This window comes from Pistacia vera, unplaced genomic scaffold (assembly GCF_008641045.1).
Source record: "Pistacia vera cultivar Batoury unplaced genomic scaffold, PisVer_v2 Contig127, whole genome shotgun sequence".
In the NCBI taxonomy this organism is placed as follows: domain Eukaryota; kingdom Viridiplantae; phylum Streptophyta; class Magnoliopsida; order Sapindales; family Anacardiaceae; genus Pistacia; species Pistacia vera.
Window position 1 is genome coordinate 608,339 of NW_022195325.1, and position 14,378 is coordinate 622,716.

At 35.8% G+C, this 14,378-nt stretch overlaps 3 protein-coding genes and 1 non-coding gene across 5 annotated transcripts; 2 read left to right on the plus strand and 2 right to left on the minus strand.

Moving 5' to 3' along the window:
* Nucleotides 1-2,641: 2,641 nt before the first annotated feature.
* LOC116121700 (probable DNA replication complex GINS protein PSF1) lies at nt 2,642-4,822 on the plus strand. Of its 2 annotated transcripts, none has more exons than XM_031407638.1 (7): nt 2,642-2,776; nt 2,869-2,960; nt 3,283-3,350; nt 3,489-3,602; nt 3,689-3,860; nt 4,354-4,503; nt 4,607-4,822. In XM_031407638.1, exons 2-7 carry the CDS (start codon nt 2,886-2,888, stop codon nt 4,631-4,633), a joined length of 606 nt encoding a protein of 201 aa, XP_031263498.1. In that variant the 5' UTR covers nt 2,642-2,776; nt 2,869-2,885; the 3' UTR covers nt 4,634-4,822. The 2 variants fall into 2 exon arrangements, with proteins under 2 accessions (XP_031263498.1, XP_031263499.1); XM_031407639.1 differs by having other exon boundaries at nt 2,880-2,960.
* A 202-nt stretch (nt 4,823-5,024) lies between these two features.
* On the minus strand, nt 5,025-8,856 carry LOC116121680. The gene is made up of 2 exons (XM_031407618.1): nt 7,959-8,856; nt 5,025-7,214 (listed from the first exon to the last, which is right to left on the minus strand). Exons 1-2 carry the CDS (start codon nt 8,679-8,681, stop codon nt 5,115-5,117), a joined length of 2,823 nt encoding a protein of 940 aa, XP_031263478.1. The 5' UTR covers nt 8,682-8,856; the 3' UTR covers nt 5,025-5,114.
* A 2,064-nt stretch (nt 8,857-10,920) lies between these two features.
* On the plus strand, nt 10,921-10,994 carry TRNAN-GUU. The gene has a single exon. It is a non-coding gene; the product is annotated as a tRNA-Asn (tRNA).
* A 699-nt stretch (nt 10,995-11,693) lies between these two features.
* LOC116121674 (protein UNUSUAL FLORAL ORGANS-like) lies at nt 11,694-12,942 on the minus strand. The gene has a single exon (XM_031407611.1). It carries the CDS (start codon nt 12,827-12,829, stop codon nt 11,714-11,716), a length of 1,116 nt encoding a protein of 371 aa, XP_031263471.1. The 5' UTR covers nt 12,830-12,942; the 3' UTR covers nt 11,694-11,713.
* Between the last annotated feature and the right edge of the window lie 1,436 nt (nt 12,943-14,378).

The window sequence follows — 14,378 nt, forward strand, 5'->3', positions numbered from 1 at the left end:
ATTTTACTTTTTTTTTTTTAAAATACTATTTTAAAAATCATCCAATAATGAACCAAATGAAGCCTAAGGGTGCGTTTGGTTCATTATTTTGGACAGGATTTTGGGAATAATTTTGAGTAGTTGGATAGGGGAGTATTACAAGATAAAATTTAAAAATTTTTAAAAAAACCCCAAGGTTTACTAAATTAATTAAATACCCCCAATATGTAAAATGACAAAAATACCCTCACCACCCGCAGTGCCAGATTCCGGCCACCACTGTCGGAATCTGGCCGAAAAATTTCGTTACAACACAGACCAGTCGGATCTGTGTCGTAACGCGTCGCTATAGCCTTTTCCGGCCAGATATACGCCCAAATGTGGCAGTCGACGGCCGCAAAGATCCATCTTTGGCCTTCGTTGGCCGAAAAAGGCCAGATCGGTGAATAACTGATCAGTTTCGGGCAAGTATGGGTGGATGGGGGTGTTTTTACTAATTTTTAAACTTTTTAGGGTGTATTTAGTGAAATTAATAAACTTAAAGGGTCTAAAAGTAGTTAAAAAAATTCACTAATATTTCTGGAATAATGTGCCAAACAATATTTGGGGAATAGGATTGGAAATATGGGTAAAAATACTAACCAAAACGTACCCTAAGATTTTGAAAATTATTTTATTTGAATATTAAAACAAATGTTTACTTGTACTGTTTAAACAAATAAAATAGCATAATACTATTCTAAATAGTAAATCAAACACAACCAAACTATTTTATCATATCTCGAGGACATGTATTTAAACCCAAAATAAAATAAAAAGTTTTATGATAATGATGGGCCTTAATGATAATGACTACCAGTCAACTTACACTTCATTCATGTTACAACCTACTTGACATAATTATGAGATCAAGAATTTAATTAACTCATCATTTTAACTTTAGTTATTATACAGTATAAGAAATATCCCACGTGATTATTAAAATGAAAAAAATAATAATTTTTTTATATGTGAAAGTTTAATTAGATAATTTTGGGTTCGTTTATTTTATTATTTTGGATAGGATTTTAGAAATAATATTGGGTAGTTGAATAGGGAAGTATTACGAGGTAAAATTTAAAAATTTATAAAAAAAACTCCCTAAGTTTACTAGTTTAACTAAATACTTTAACATATAAATTTTTTGTAAAATGACAAAAATATCTCCACCACCTGCAGTGCCCGATTCCAGCCACCACCGTCGGAATCTGGCCGAAAAATTGAGTAACGACACATACCGATCAGATCTGGCGGGTATGGTGTTGATATGACATTTTTCGACCAGATCCACCATGGATCTAGCCGAAAAAGGCCAGATCTATGGCCAGATGTGGCCGTCGACGGCCGCAAAAGTCCATCTTTGGCCATCAGCAATGGCCAAAGATATGGCCATCGTTGTCGGTCAACAACGGCCAGATCTAGCCGAAAAAGGCCAGTTCCCGTCATGGTGTAGGTCGTTGTGACAGATTCTGGCTATCACCGATGGTGGTTGCCGGAATCTGGCAAGTATGGGTCAGTGGGGGTATTTTTGTTAATTTTTAAACTTTTTTTTGGGGGTATTTAATAAAATTAATAAACTTATGGGGTCTAAAAGTAATTAAAAATATAATAATATTTCTCAAATAATATGCCAAACAATATTTGGGGAATAGGATTGGGGATATGGGTAGAAATATGGAGCCAAACGCACCATTTATTTTCTTTTATAGTCTAAAAATCTTGGGATTCTTTATGTGAACCCAAATTTTAAGAGTAAATGATTTTTTTCACTCAAATAATGATTCAATAACATTTTTCCACCACAAACTTTTAAAATACCACTTTATTATTCAAATTTATATTATATTTCCACTTTTGGTATCGTTGTGACCCTACACCACCATCATTCTCTTCTTCGATCATCATTCACCAAAACCCTCAAAGGCTCAAACCCTACTCCCGTTGACCTCGCCAATACCAACTACCAAAATCCAATCTTCCACCACCAAAAGCCTCATAGACTTTCCCTTTTCAAAAGCCTCAACAACTTGGACTGAGTTTGCTCTCTATTTGCCATCGGAATATAAATTTGGGTAATAAAGTAGTATTTTAAAAATTTGTGGGTAAAAAAATGTCATTAAACTATTATTTGGGTGGAAAAAAATAGTTAGCTCCAAATTTTAACTATGAGCACCATAAAATATAAACATTCACAAGAGAGATACCCAACTCTACAATTATTAGAGTATTTTAATCAAAGTTATATGAAATTAATTCTCTATACTTTTCATTAAATAATAAAACTCTTAATTATTTATGAAATAACAAAAATATTTCTATTTCTCTATTGTTAAGTTTTAAGTATTATATTAAATAGTAAAAGAATAATTTCATAAATATTTATTAACTTATATTAGTATAAGCTTTAACTAAATAGATTTTTATTATTTCATAAAATATCCGAGGAATTTTTATTTTAAATTAACTTTTTTAACTTTAAATTAATTTATATATAGATTTTAATATGACATAGGCAACTTACACGTGTTTACCTCTTATAAACGCAGCGTTTCATAGAGCCTAAAAAGATAAACGCAGCGTTTTATGGAACTGAAAAAGGTGAACGCAATCTAAACGCCCGAAATTTTGAGCGCTAAATTCAAAAACCGTTGAAAACTTTCCCGCTAAAACCCATTACTACCGGATCGCATAACTTTGCTTTCCAAGCATATTCCTTCCCTTTCTCAGATTTTCTATTTGACCAAACAATCGAAAACAGGTAATTCACCAAAATTGTCATCGGAAGATACGATTTTTACATGTAATTAATATATATGTAACGTGTTTGATGAAATGTTTTAACGAGTGTAGGTTGTGAATAGATAAGTATGCACGGAAGACTGGCATGCCGCCTTGTGAAAGAAATAACGACCGGCGAAAAAGGGCAGCTTCAGCCTTTCAATGTAAGCCGTTTATATGTCTTGATAGCTCATTGTATGAATTGCACTTGTCAGTTGAATTGATTCTTTTGTTCTACAATCATAGATCAAGCTGATAATTCATAACCCATTTATATCTAAAAATTAAATTGATTTTAATTTTTAAGATCTGAGTGGCCTTATAGATTGGTATATATGAGAGTTAAATCACTTCGGATCCTTATGACTGAATTTGATTTACATGTAATAAATTATGGTATCTTTCCGGGATTTTTATTTTTTTTGGGAGAGGAGATAATTTAATTTGTGATAGCTTTGACTTGGTTTTTGTTGTGTGATGTTACAGGACGAGCTGTTAAATGAAGTAACTAAAGAATGTAGTGAAAATTTCCTTGTGCTTCAGTCTTTGATAAGGTAATTGTCACACTGTTTCTTTCTGATCATGCATTTTGAGGACTCTTTCCATGTGTTAAATAATTGTGTATATTTTATTTACTATGTCAATTTATCTCAATTTTTGGTTGTATGATTCATGTGATGGTTCTATTTTAGGAAAATGCAGGACGAAGGATTAGATTTCCAAACAACAAGAAATGCAGACCATTATGGAGCACTCATCAACCACCTTTCTTTAATTCGGAACAAGCGCTGCTTAATGGCTTATGTGTGAGTTTTTGAGCAAGATTCTTTAAGCCAATGTGAGGTTTGTCATTATGATCAGCCGCTCAGGTTCCTTGTTTATGACTATGCAGGTATAACCGGGCAGAAATAATACAGAATTTGGTGTGGAAAGTAGGGCTTAGGCTCTTTGAACTTCCAGAAGAAATTCAAGAGAAGCTCAGTCATTCAGAGAAAGAGTATTTTAAGAGACATTCTGCTGCTCTGGAATTATACATGTCGAAAATGGATCTTGATTTGAATGTGGTGAGTCATTTCTTTATGTCTGTCATGTGAATTAAAATTTATTTTACTAAAGGTTCGCAAGTTGTGGATCTTGATTGTGATGGCTGTTGATTGTTTATGCAACAGAAAATGTAAATGGTCTAAAGAGCTGAAGGTTGGTTACTATGATAAAAATTGTTCTATGTATCTCTAAAATACAGAAAGTAGGGTTTATGGAATAATATTTTTTGCTTTGGGAAAGAATTGAGACATAATCACTAGTAAGTTGGAAATGTTTTGGAGCAAAATGCACTGAAGGGACAAAAAGGCCTTTGAAGGATCATTATTTTATTAACATTTTTTTGAGATGATTTTGAATTACACAAACATGTGATCAAAATTGTACTGTTGCTTGCTCCAAAATTGGATGAAATGTTTGAATTATCCAAATTGTAACTAATTTTCTTTATGGCATGACCAAGCATCTTGAACCAACTGCCTAGATTATTATTGCTAAACTTCTTGCTTTTGCCAGGATATGGTGCCACCAAAAGATCCTTACATCAAGGTGAGGGTTCTTGATGATGTTGGTGAAGGAATAGTAGTAAGTGATAAGGCAGCCAATTTTGCTCGCCATTCGATGCACTTTCTCAAACGAACTGATGCAGAGCCATACATCTCACGGGTGGGTTTTCTCTTTTACTGGGTTCCCGAGTTGTGTTATCAAAATGGGATCGTTGAAACTCTTGAATTCCTTTCAACTATTTATTGTTTTCTTTGATCAACAGGGTCTGATGGAAGAGCTCACAGGATAACCCAAAAGTCAAGTACAACATTTTCCCAATATTTTATGGAAATCTAACGGACTTGACTTTGTTGCTTGTTCGGCATGTAAATTCTTATTTTTGCTTAATCATACATGTAACCTGAGTGAGGAAGTTGAGCTGCTTTCTCATTCTGAGAGAAAGGATAGAAAATATATTGAAGATGCAAGCTTTTGGATGTTTTATATCGATATATTATGTTGAGATTGACTTGTAAATTAGGGTGTTTCTATTGTGTCTTGCATAGATTAGGTTCTATTTGATTAAACGTGTGGATAGACTCAAAATGCTTTGATGAAGGACAAATTCCGCAATGAAATATTTGAGTATGGTCTGGTAGAGGTAAAGACCATGAAAAACTAACAAAGAATTTTATTAATTTCTCGGCTTGATAAAATGCCAATAAATTTTACAAGTGACCTCAAGCTTTGAAAAGCAAGCCTGGATGACAGTTATCTTTTCAAATACTCGTTTACTTTCTGTGTTTACTGTTACTACTACCACTACTACTAGAACCTCTCGAACCCTCGGATAGAAAAGTATCTAATGCAACAACAATCCGAGTTTCGAACTTATGTCCTTTCAGTACAGTTCTTACCTTCCGAACCACTTGTTGCTTCATCAACTTACGTTCAGCTACGGAAAGATGCTTGCACTTATCCATCCCTTTGAGAAATTCAATCAGGGTTTCACCAGAGCCACCTCTGGATTTTTCTAATTTCACAAGCTTCTCCACCACTTGCAGTGAAAGCATCTGTTCTAAGCAGGCTTTTTTTCCCAATTCAACGACATCCATAACACAGTGCATGAACACTTCCCGTGTCTTCATCGATTTGCTTTCAAGTGACTGAACCATCCGTTCTATTAGACCCATCTGAATTATCTTATTCAAAACCAGGAACCCACCATTACTGAAAAGCATCTGGTGTAATGCTGTGTAGCCTGAATCCTGGACCTCTACGACATTGCATTGCATTAACTTAACTAGCAGTGAAATAATATCATACTCAATAAATTTCTTTATGCAAGGTTCCCCACCTCCGCAAGCTAGCTTTGTCAGTAAGAAGGCAGATCCAGATCTCATTGAATTTTGTTCTGGGTGCACATATTGCAGAAGCTCTGATAGTCTTTCTATAAGGGGACTTCGTAAAATCATTTCTCTCATTCTTGGATCACCTGCTTTCTCGACGAATGGTATGAGATCCTCCATTGCGTCTAATACCTGCTTGTTATCATTGTCTAGTACTCTATGAATGACATCTTCAAAGGTTTGAGGCTTTGGCGAAGGGGCAACACTTCTGTCTGACAAAACAAATCTTTCCAAACGAAGCCTCGCTTGCCATGGCAAAAGGCTTAGATTAGCAGGTTGAAGGGAACCATTTGCATGAGGGCCAGCCAGCTCATAAAGTGCCTTCAACGTGACAACCGCATGGTGTTGTACTACTTCTGATCCATTCTCAAGAAGTTTGATAAGGTTCTTCTCAATCTCAAAGGCAAACATTTTCTCAACAGCTTTTGATTTTCCAGCTTTGATCAATGACATCAAAATCGCAAATATGCTCTCATGCCATTCTTCAGCATTGTGAGAGAGCAAATTGGCAAGCTTATCAAAGGGAACGCTCTCAAGCACCTTGTCAACTGTCTCTGGACTACTGAACTCTGCAAGCTTTGTGAGGACAGTTAAAATGTTAGTTTGGATTATTGGATCCTCACATTTTTCTAACTGACCTGCCAACTTATCAACTGCTCCAGACATTTCAAGGGATGGAAAATAACTACAATAATCACCCTTACTAAATATATTTGTAATAGCCTCTGCAGACACAGCAATTAGACTCTGCGAGTCTGTTGAGATGAGTTTTGGAATCCAGGGTCCCAATATGCCACTGAAGCTGGCTCTGCTAGCTTCAAGTTCAGAAATGGATTTGCTAGCCATTAGAGCCTGCAGGATAGCTTCTAAGGTGATAATTGTCTGCTTTTCTTCTAAGACACTGAGGACACTCTCTATCTTTTGCTCCGCAATTTTTTTGATGTCCTCTTTCCCAAAAGTAAGAAGCCAAGGCCAAATGAATGAAATTTCTTCAGTTTCTGATTCACTTAATAGTATCTGAACTGAATCATTTTTCTTGCTATCAAGGAACAGAGAAACCATATCATGTACATGGTATAAGGGATCTGTATCATCTTTCATAAGCAATGAACCTTCAACAAGCTTGCACACTATTAGAGGGAATAGGCTTTTCTGCCCAAGAATTGAACACATAGCCTCTAGACAAGTTTCTGGTACAGGTTCTGCCCATGAAAGAGCAGCAAGAGCTATGAAAAGCCTTCTGGGATCTCTAGGCATTGCTTCAAGACTGAACCCAAATGACCCAAAAATTGTTAGAGTATTCTCAGCTTCTTTCTCATTCACATATGAGACTGGACCTGGTGCACAAGTGGCAAAGGTGGATAGATTTGTGATGGCCTTCTCCCATTTTTCACCTCTTAACTCTTTCCTGAGAGCTTTACCCATGACAGCAACTGTTAGAGGATGGTGGCCACAACGCTCGAGCAAGTTTTCAGCTATGTCCTGTAATGCAAGAAGATATCTCGACACATCAGAAAGTAATTAGTGAAATGTAACAAAAAGTTGGCCAGTGATGGTAATGAGTTAAGCACATAAGTTTAGCTCACATGTCAGCTTTCAAAGAAGCTTCCATCTTTTTTTAAACAAGAAGATTGCAATTCCCCTATGTGCTTTTTAGGGCGTTCTATAACAACTGGGTTCTATTTTGGTTTATATAACATTGAAATAGAGCTTGAAATTTTATTATTAGTATTTTTTTCTATATTAGAAGAAAAGGCCACAAAGTAGATGCTCCTCTTTTCTAGTAGCATCATTAGGGATGATTGCTCCCATCTTTAGAAGCTGTGAATGATATAATTAGCCATTTGAAACTTACGGGATATCTAGACACAATCCGAGCAAGGCTTGATGCAAAGGGCATATAACATCCTGTATTTCTGACTTAATAAAGATAAAATCCAGTATTGACAATTGTTGGGTAGTTCAAATTTTCAAATAACAGAAATGCTGCATAATCTACTTATTCACAGGCTGCACCTTCCATGTTTTCATTCACAGGCTTGTAATGCATTGACCATGTCGTAGAATCAGAAAGATAAAAAAAAATTCAATGTATCCATAACTATGCAGAGACTAATCAAATTTGCATGTGTTTTGATGCATCAAAAGATTGAAAATGCCGACATAGTTACTTGGAAACAATGTAACAAATTTGGACAACGAAATTTTAATTGAGCCAGTTCATACCGGTAACTCTTCTTCACTAAGGAGGGTATGGTAGAGAAGGATTGCCTTGCTTATCTCCCTTATATCATCTTTGCTCAACTCTACTTTCTCAGCTTCTGTTATTTCGTAGACAGCTTCATTTCTGGTTGTTACTAAATACTTGCAATCATTATTGTACAGCTTTGCAAACCGCTCAACTATGTCTTGCTCCCACACATCATCAAGAAGGATCAATAAGCTCTTTCCATACAAGGCTTCTTGAAGCAAGCAACAAAGATAGTCAAGATCTCCGATATTCTCATCCTTAATCTTTTTCCAAAACCCTATCTGCACCAAGAATTTACTAATTTTTCTTGCTAATCGCTTCTGGTAATCAGACTTACGTCCGTTGCAAGCAGCTCTACTACACCATTGTCCGAATCCAAGTTCAACCGCCCCTCCCATAAATCTTGCAGGAGGATCTGAAGCTACTTGACGAGCCAAACATGACTTTCCAATACCAGATAACCCAACAATTAGAATGACTCGATGAGGCTCATCCCGCTCTAGCAAATTTCTCACATACATAGATTTACTAGAAATTGGGTAGCCTTGTTCAGCCTTTACTTTCAATCGAATTGGGACATCTTGTGCGGTTGATTCTATTACTCTCTCAACATTTTGAGCCAATAATTGAGACTCAAGCCACCAATTCAAGTCATTCTTGATTGAGTTTACCAGTTTCCCAATAGGGTCTCCAGTCATAGAAGTCCATACTACATGAGCCAACTTCTTGATTTTACTTCTTGACACAATCCTTCTTGCCCTACCAATCTTCGGATGCAGCCTTTCTATCAGGGCATTCAAACTCTGAAGTTGGTGATCTAATTGGGGGTTATGAAGCTTGTATACATGTTTTTGTTTAACTCGGCGTGTCAAATTCTCAAGATCTGATACAAAATCCTCAAGGCTTCGAATTCTCTTTGGAGCTTCTTCAAGATTCCTAGAGGCTACTTCTAATGCACCAACAGCCCCTAACATACTTGAAACTATTTCTGTTGCTGCGGTAACGGCTTGCAAAGGATCCATTACCACTTTAAAAGGGAAGTTCGTTTTATTTCCGAATTTTGACCAGTAAAATAATTGTGCTCAAACCAATGATTGAACTCACCCAAGAGTTCAGATATAAACTCCCATTGGATCCACCGTGAAATTCACATAATGGAGATTTCATTAACATAATTCCTGAAGCTATGATAGCTCCACTGTCTATTTCATGAATACTTTAAAACAATACACTCAACTTCAACTTAGAATTGAACAAGCACCAGCAGTAACCCAATTTTGCCAAAGACAATAAGGAAAATCAAGCTTGAAGAAACGCCCCACAGCAATTACAATCTCGTTTTCAGGAAACTTTGATAACTCCATATTTGTCCCTCAAAAGAGTCCTGAGACAAATAAACCTACCCCCCTCAAAGTTATGATGCTGCAGAAGATTAAAATCAGACTATCAGATAAGGCCACAAAATAGATGCCCGCTTTGATATTTCCAATAATTTAATGAAAACATAAAATGATTTCAATCAAATTGAAATAAGAATCTCCTTTATGCTAATATAAAATAGAATAATTCAGAATTTCCAATGCACTATGAACTAAAAGGTCAAAAATTTCAACAACAATCCAACTCTAAAACATATTCCATGGCAATCACACACTCAAAGAATGATCAAAATCCTTGAAAACAATATATCCTAGTTTGCATAATAAACGAATTACATGATCCTTAACATAAAAATGAATCCAAAAATCTTAACAAAACCTCAGTAAGCTTACAGATGAACATCATTCAAAAGCAAATCCAATACAGGTTTTATATGGTCTTGAAAAGGAAAAACAATCCGTTAAACAATACAAATCCAAAGCAAACCAAAACCAAAACCAAAACCAATTCAAAAACAGATTCATACCCAGTTTGTACATCGAGAAACTGAGACCAATCATGCCGAAAAATGTCAGAAATAATTTAAAATAAAAGGTTGGTCATACCTGGTTGGCTCTGAACTTTTTATGACTTAAAAGAGAGAGTTGATGTTGTTGAAACCTAGTAAAGACTTTAGCTTTAGCAGCTTATTTTGTTGTTGAACATTAGTGTTTTTTCCACTTTAGTAAAAGATTGAAAATTTGAAACTCAAAAATATTGTCTGATGAAAGAAAAGACTATGGGCTGCATTTGTATCACAATTCTCCCCCTATCCTATCAAAAAAATGTGAACTCATTCAACTCAACTGTTGCACATTCACAAGTCAAAGGCACAGACCAATGAAACTGCGACTTGGCACGTGTAAGGAGGATGATTATTGATGAAGATAGGCTGAGGGTAATGATAATCCAATCAAATTGGAGGGTCGACTATAGTTGGGTTGCCTCACTGTTTAAGCTATCATCAATCATTCTATCATTTTCGTTCAACCTTCAAGTCCTTCAACTATGTCAAATTTCAATTCGTCCACAGTGTTTTTTCTTCTTCTTGATGATATAATACTATTTTTTTTTCTTTTTAATGTTTATTATATATGTTTGATATGCATTAAATTAGACGTTTGAATTTTTATTTTGTTTATTGTTAATTGTAATTGAATCAGGTTAAGTATATCTTTCTATTAAGAACATTAATAATAATGTTAAATAATTATCATTTGATGACCGAATAATTAACTAAGATTTTTAAGTGTATTATTCAAGAGTTCTGAATTAGATTTTAAAATTATGAAAATGACAATATCTCTCCTCTGCTCCATTAATTAGGAGAACGTACCAATTACATATCTTGACAATTAATCTTACTACATTATTAAAAACTTCAAATTTACACTATTTTCTAGTCATTCCCATATAATAAATTAATATGATCACTTACTTACAGTATAATCTAAAAGATCCCAGAGCATACATAAATTAAAAAAATAAAATATGTAAGCCGGTTGGCGATTGGCAACTGCTGGAGTAGCTCAGTTGGTTAGAGCGTGTGGCTGTTAACCACAAGGTCGAAGGTTCAAGCCCTTCCTCTAGCGGTTACTCTTTTGCAACATACTTTTGTTTTTTTAAAAATGTTTTTCAATTAATTCCACACAAGCATGACGCACTGTCACTGTGGGATGGCGACTCGCTTTGATTTCAAGCACACAATTTTACGACAACATTTCATAAAACAATTGGGGATTGGGGGGCCCAAAGACGGACCTGCCATGTATGCAAGTCGCGACGGTGTCCAGCCACTTTACTTATCAATAATACAATCTTCACTAACCATTTCATGCTAGTTTAAGTATTAATATTAAAAAATTTGAATTTTAATATTAATACTTAGGTTAATATAAATAATTAGTATACATAGCATTGGCCTTTACTTATACTTGTCAAGTTTATTAGTTTTCTATGAACATAATATTCTAAGTAACCCATAAATATAGTTAGTAATTTTAAAGTGATTTAAACTCTATTTTACTAATAAACCACAACAATTCACAAAACAATTGAATATTTTACCATCATCAATTGGGGATTGGGTCCAAAGAGAGACCCCTTATGTATACAAGTTTAATAATCGACATGTATAGACTAAAATATTTATATCAATTTGTGTATATTTCAACTAATCATCGAAATCTATTAAACACTTTATAAACATAATATTCTAAAATGGTTTTAACCCACAAAATTAATAAATAGAGCAAATCTTCTTAATCATTTAACACGTAGACAAGTTGCTGCATCAATCAATGTTTTTTGTTCAGAAAGCAAGAGGGCTTGGATGAAGCAACACTCCTTTTATTGCCAAATTTTGGATTCTTTTCCCTCTAACCAAACAACACCCATCACCCCAACTCCATTCCCATCTCCTTCTCTTTTCTTCTTCCTCGACCTCTCTCCAAATTATCATCCCTGACCCAAGTTCTCTATACAGGCAAATTGCACCATTGCCACCCACACATTTTGTGCTTCCCCAACTTGGCTTTCCCCCCAATAGTTTCATCCCCAATTCCATTGGCACCTTCTCTATTAAGCACCAAATCTCACCCTCACTAAGCTCCCACACGCAAGCGTCGCCACCGCCACCGCCACCGCAGGTGCCACCGACTAGTGTTAACCTCTCGTTTCGTTGCACCAATGCTGCAAATTCTAACCTGTCTGACATTGGGACGCTTAATTCGCGCCATGTGTTTGATATGATCTCGAAGCCCATTACACTATAGGCCCGGGCGGAAGTCATCCAATATAGCACTCCGTTGGTGTATACACTCTCGTTTGGGGTCCAAACCGTTAGTCTCACCGCGAATTCCACCGGCATTGGCCCCACTATTTTCCATGTGTCGTACCTCGAGTCGTACATTTCTAATGTGGGCTCATACATGGCGCCGCCGCTTGCTACCTCCGACATCCCACCTGCCACGTAGACTCTAAAAGACGGAAATGGGCCTTGTTTGGTCTGGCTTTCCACCACAACACCCACAGCTGGGTTAGTTCTAGCCATATTCAACACTGGGAGGTACCTAAACTGCCTGGTAAACGGATTACACAAAACCAACTGAAGAACTATAGAATTCGTAGGTCTTAAAAGAAGAAGGCTACCAATTGAGGTAACGGGCCGAACAGGGTCGGGCAAGAAGTCGAGCGATAACACATGCCACTTATCAATAACCGGATTGTGAACATAGCAACACGGGCTGCGGTTACGTGTCGGGAAAACCACGAGCCAAGCGAGGCGGTCTTTGACAGTATATTGGAGGTTGTAGGCCCTGGAACAAGAATGCCAGTGCTGGCAAACTGAGCTAGCCATAGCCAAGGAGTCTGAAGAAAGGAAGGATAAGATGTTGGCTAGGAGATCAAAGGGAAGATTGCTCCACATGTTTACGATAACAGAACAAAAAAATGGTGCAGGGATTTGAAGATTGGGGTGTGAAATTGTATATAGAATACAAGTAGAAATTTGTAGGCACAAAAAATCAATTATTGATGGTGAATTATTGGAAGCATATGCTATTGGGATGCGTGACCCACATGTGAGTCTGTTAATTTTTTTAATGTTTTCTTGTACATTGGGTGGTTCTCGGGTGAGCCGGCCCAGAGGCCAAAAAGATTGAATTGAGATGTAACCTAAAGTTTAATTATCTTTTTATGAGGACCACTCTCAACCATTAATTTAAATATTTAATGATGTAATTAATACTTAATTAATTCCCTGTGGGTTTTTAATTCCGACTTTTGCAACTACGTTATTGCTTTATTTCTTAGTCTAAGATGCTCATGATGGATGTATTAATTTGTTTTTTTAATTTAATATATGAATGAAGGAAGAATTTGTTAATTTGGTGAAGATAGAGATGAAATTAGGAGGGTGGTTGATTAAGTTTGACAAACTTCCAATTTTGAGATTCTGATGTTGATAGAATCCTTATCATCAATTTACACAATTTCAAACGGCACTCTTATTATCGATAGAAGCATCCAATTTTTTTTTTTTAAAATCTTCGGAGTATTTATATCAACTTGTGCGTAACTTAACTAATTCTCTAGGTTTTGAGGCTCTAAAACTGTCAGTCGGATAAGAACTTCAATGGCCACTTCTATTAGTGTTTGAGAGGACTCGAAATTAGGTGTCCATAAAACAATTTTTATTTTTTTTTGTGATCGAGGAGTCTGGACTAGCGTGCATGAACCTCATTAATCCCCTGGGGCTCTGAAGTGAATAACCGAGTAAATTTTCTCAATGACCACCTCTATTAGTGCCTGAAAGACTTGAATTCAGGAACTCATATTTGACCTCTTTGCTCTTTTACCCTCAGGCCACCCAGTGGTAGCTAGCTCATGGAACCCAATTAATGGTGGTTAATTGTCTTACTTTAGTATTGTTTATTTTCATAATCGGCTAGATAAAAGCTTTAATGACTATCTCTATTAGTGTCTGAGGAGACTCAGAATCTAGGAATTCATGAAACATCATTTTACTCTTTTACCATTAGAATATCCAGTGTGGTTAATTGTCTTGATTTAATATTGTTTATTTTCATAGTATTTGGTGTTAGAAGAAGTGAAATTCTCCAGAAGATCTGTGTAGGATTAAATAATTTCATTGTTTATTATGGATCTCTTTCATTGTCACATGCTTAGTTTAGTAGACTCTCATTTTATTTATTTATTGAATAGAAGAGATTCGGCGACAAGTTGTAAAAAATTGACTATTAAAATCTCTTCTTTTGTTTTCAACCGTTGGAGAATTTGATGGAGACAAAACGAGTACTATAAGGACAAATAGATTTTTCTTGGTGACAACTGCATAATCCCGTTGAGAAAAATCTCCGATAAAACTATCGAAAACCCAAACTAGATGAAATCTTGGGAAGAGGCCCTTTCAAGATTGTCCAAAAGGCCCATTCAAGGCCCATTTAGACCATCTA

Excerpts from the sequence above, each read along its gene's own strand:
- LOC116121674 (XM_031407611.1), bottom strand. The coding sequence starts at position 12,829 with ATGTGGAGCAATCTTCCCTTTGATCTCCTAGCCAACATCTTATCCTTC.
- LOC116121700 (XM_031407638.1), top strand. The coding sequence starts at position 2,886 with ATGCACGGAAGACTGGCATGCCGCCTTGTGAAAGAAATAACGACCGGC. Across the intron at positions 2,961-3,282 it reads GGCAGCTTCAGCCTTTCAAT|GACGAGCTGTTAAATGAAGT; the intron begins GTAAGCCGTTTA and ends GTGATGTTACAG. Across the intron at positions 3,351-3,488 it reads GTGCTTCAGTCTTTGATAAG|GAAAATGCAGGACGAAGGAT; the intron begins GTAATTGTCACA and ends GTTCTATTTTAG.
- LOC116121680 (XM_031407618.1), bottom strand. The coding sequence starts at position 8,681 with ATGACTGGAGACCCTATTGGGAAACTGGTAAACTCAATCAAGAATGAC. Across the intron at positions 7,215-7,958 it reads TTAGTGAAGAAGAGTTACCG|GACATAGCTGAAAACTTGCT; the intron begins GTATGAACTGGC and ends CTTGCATTACAG.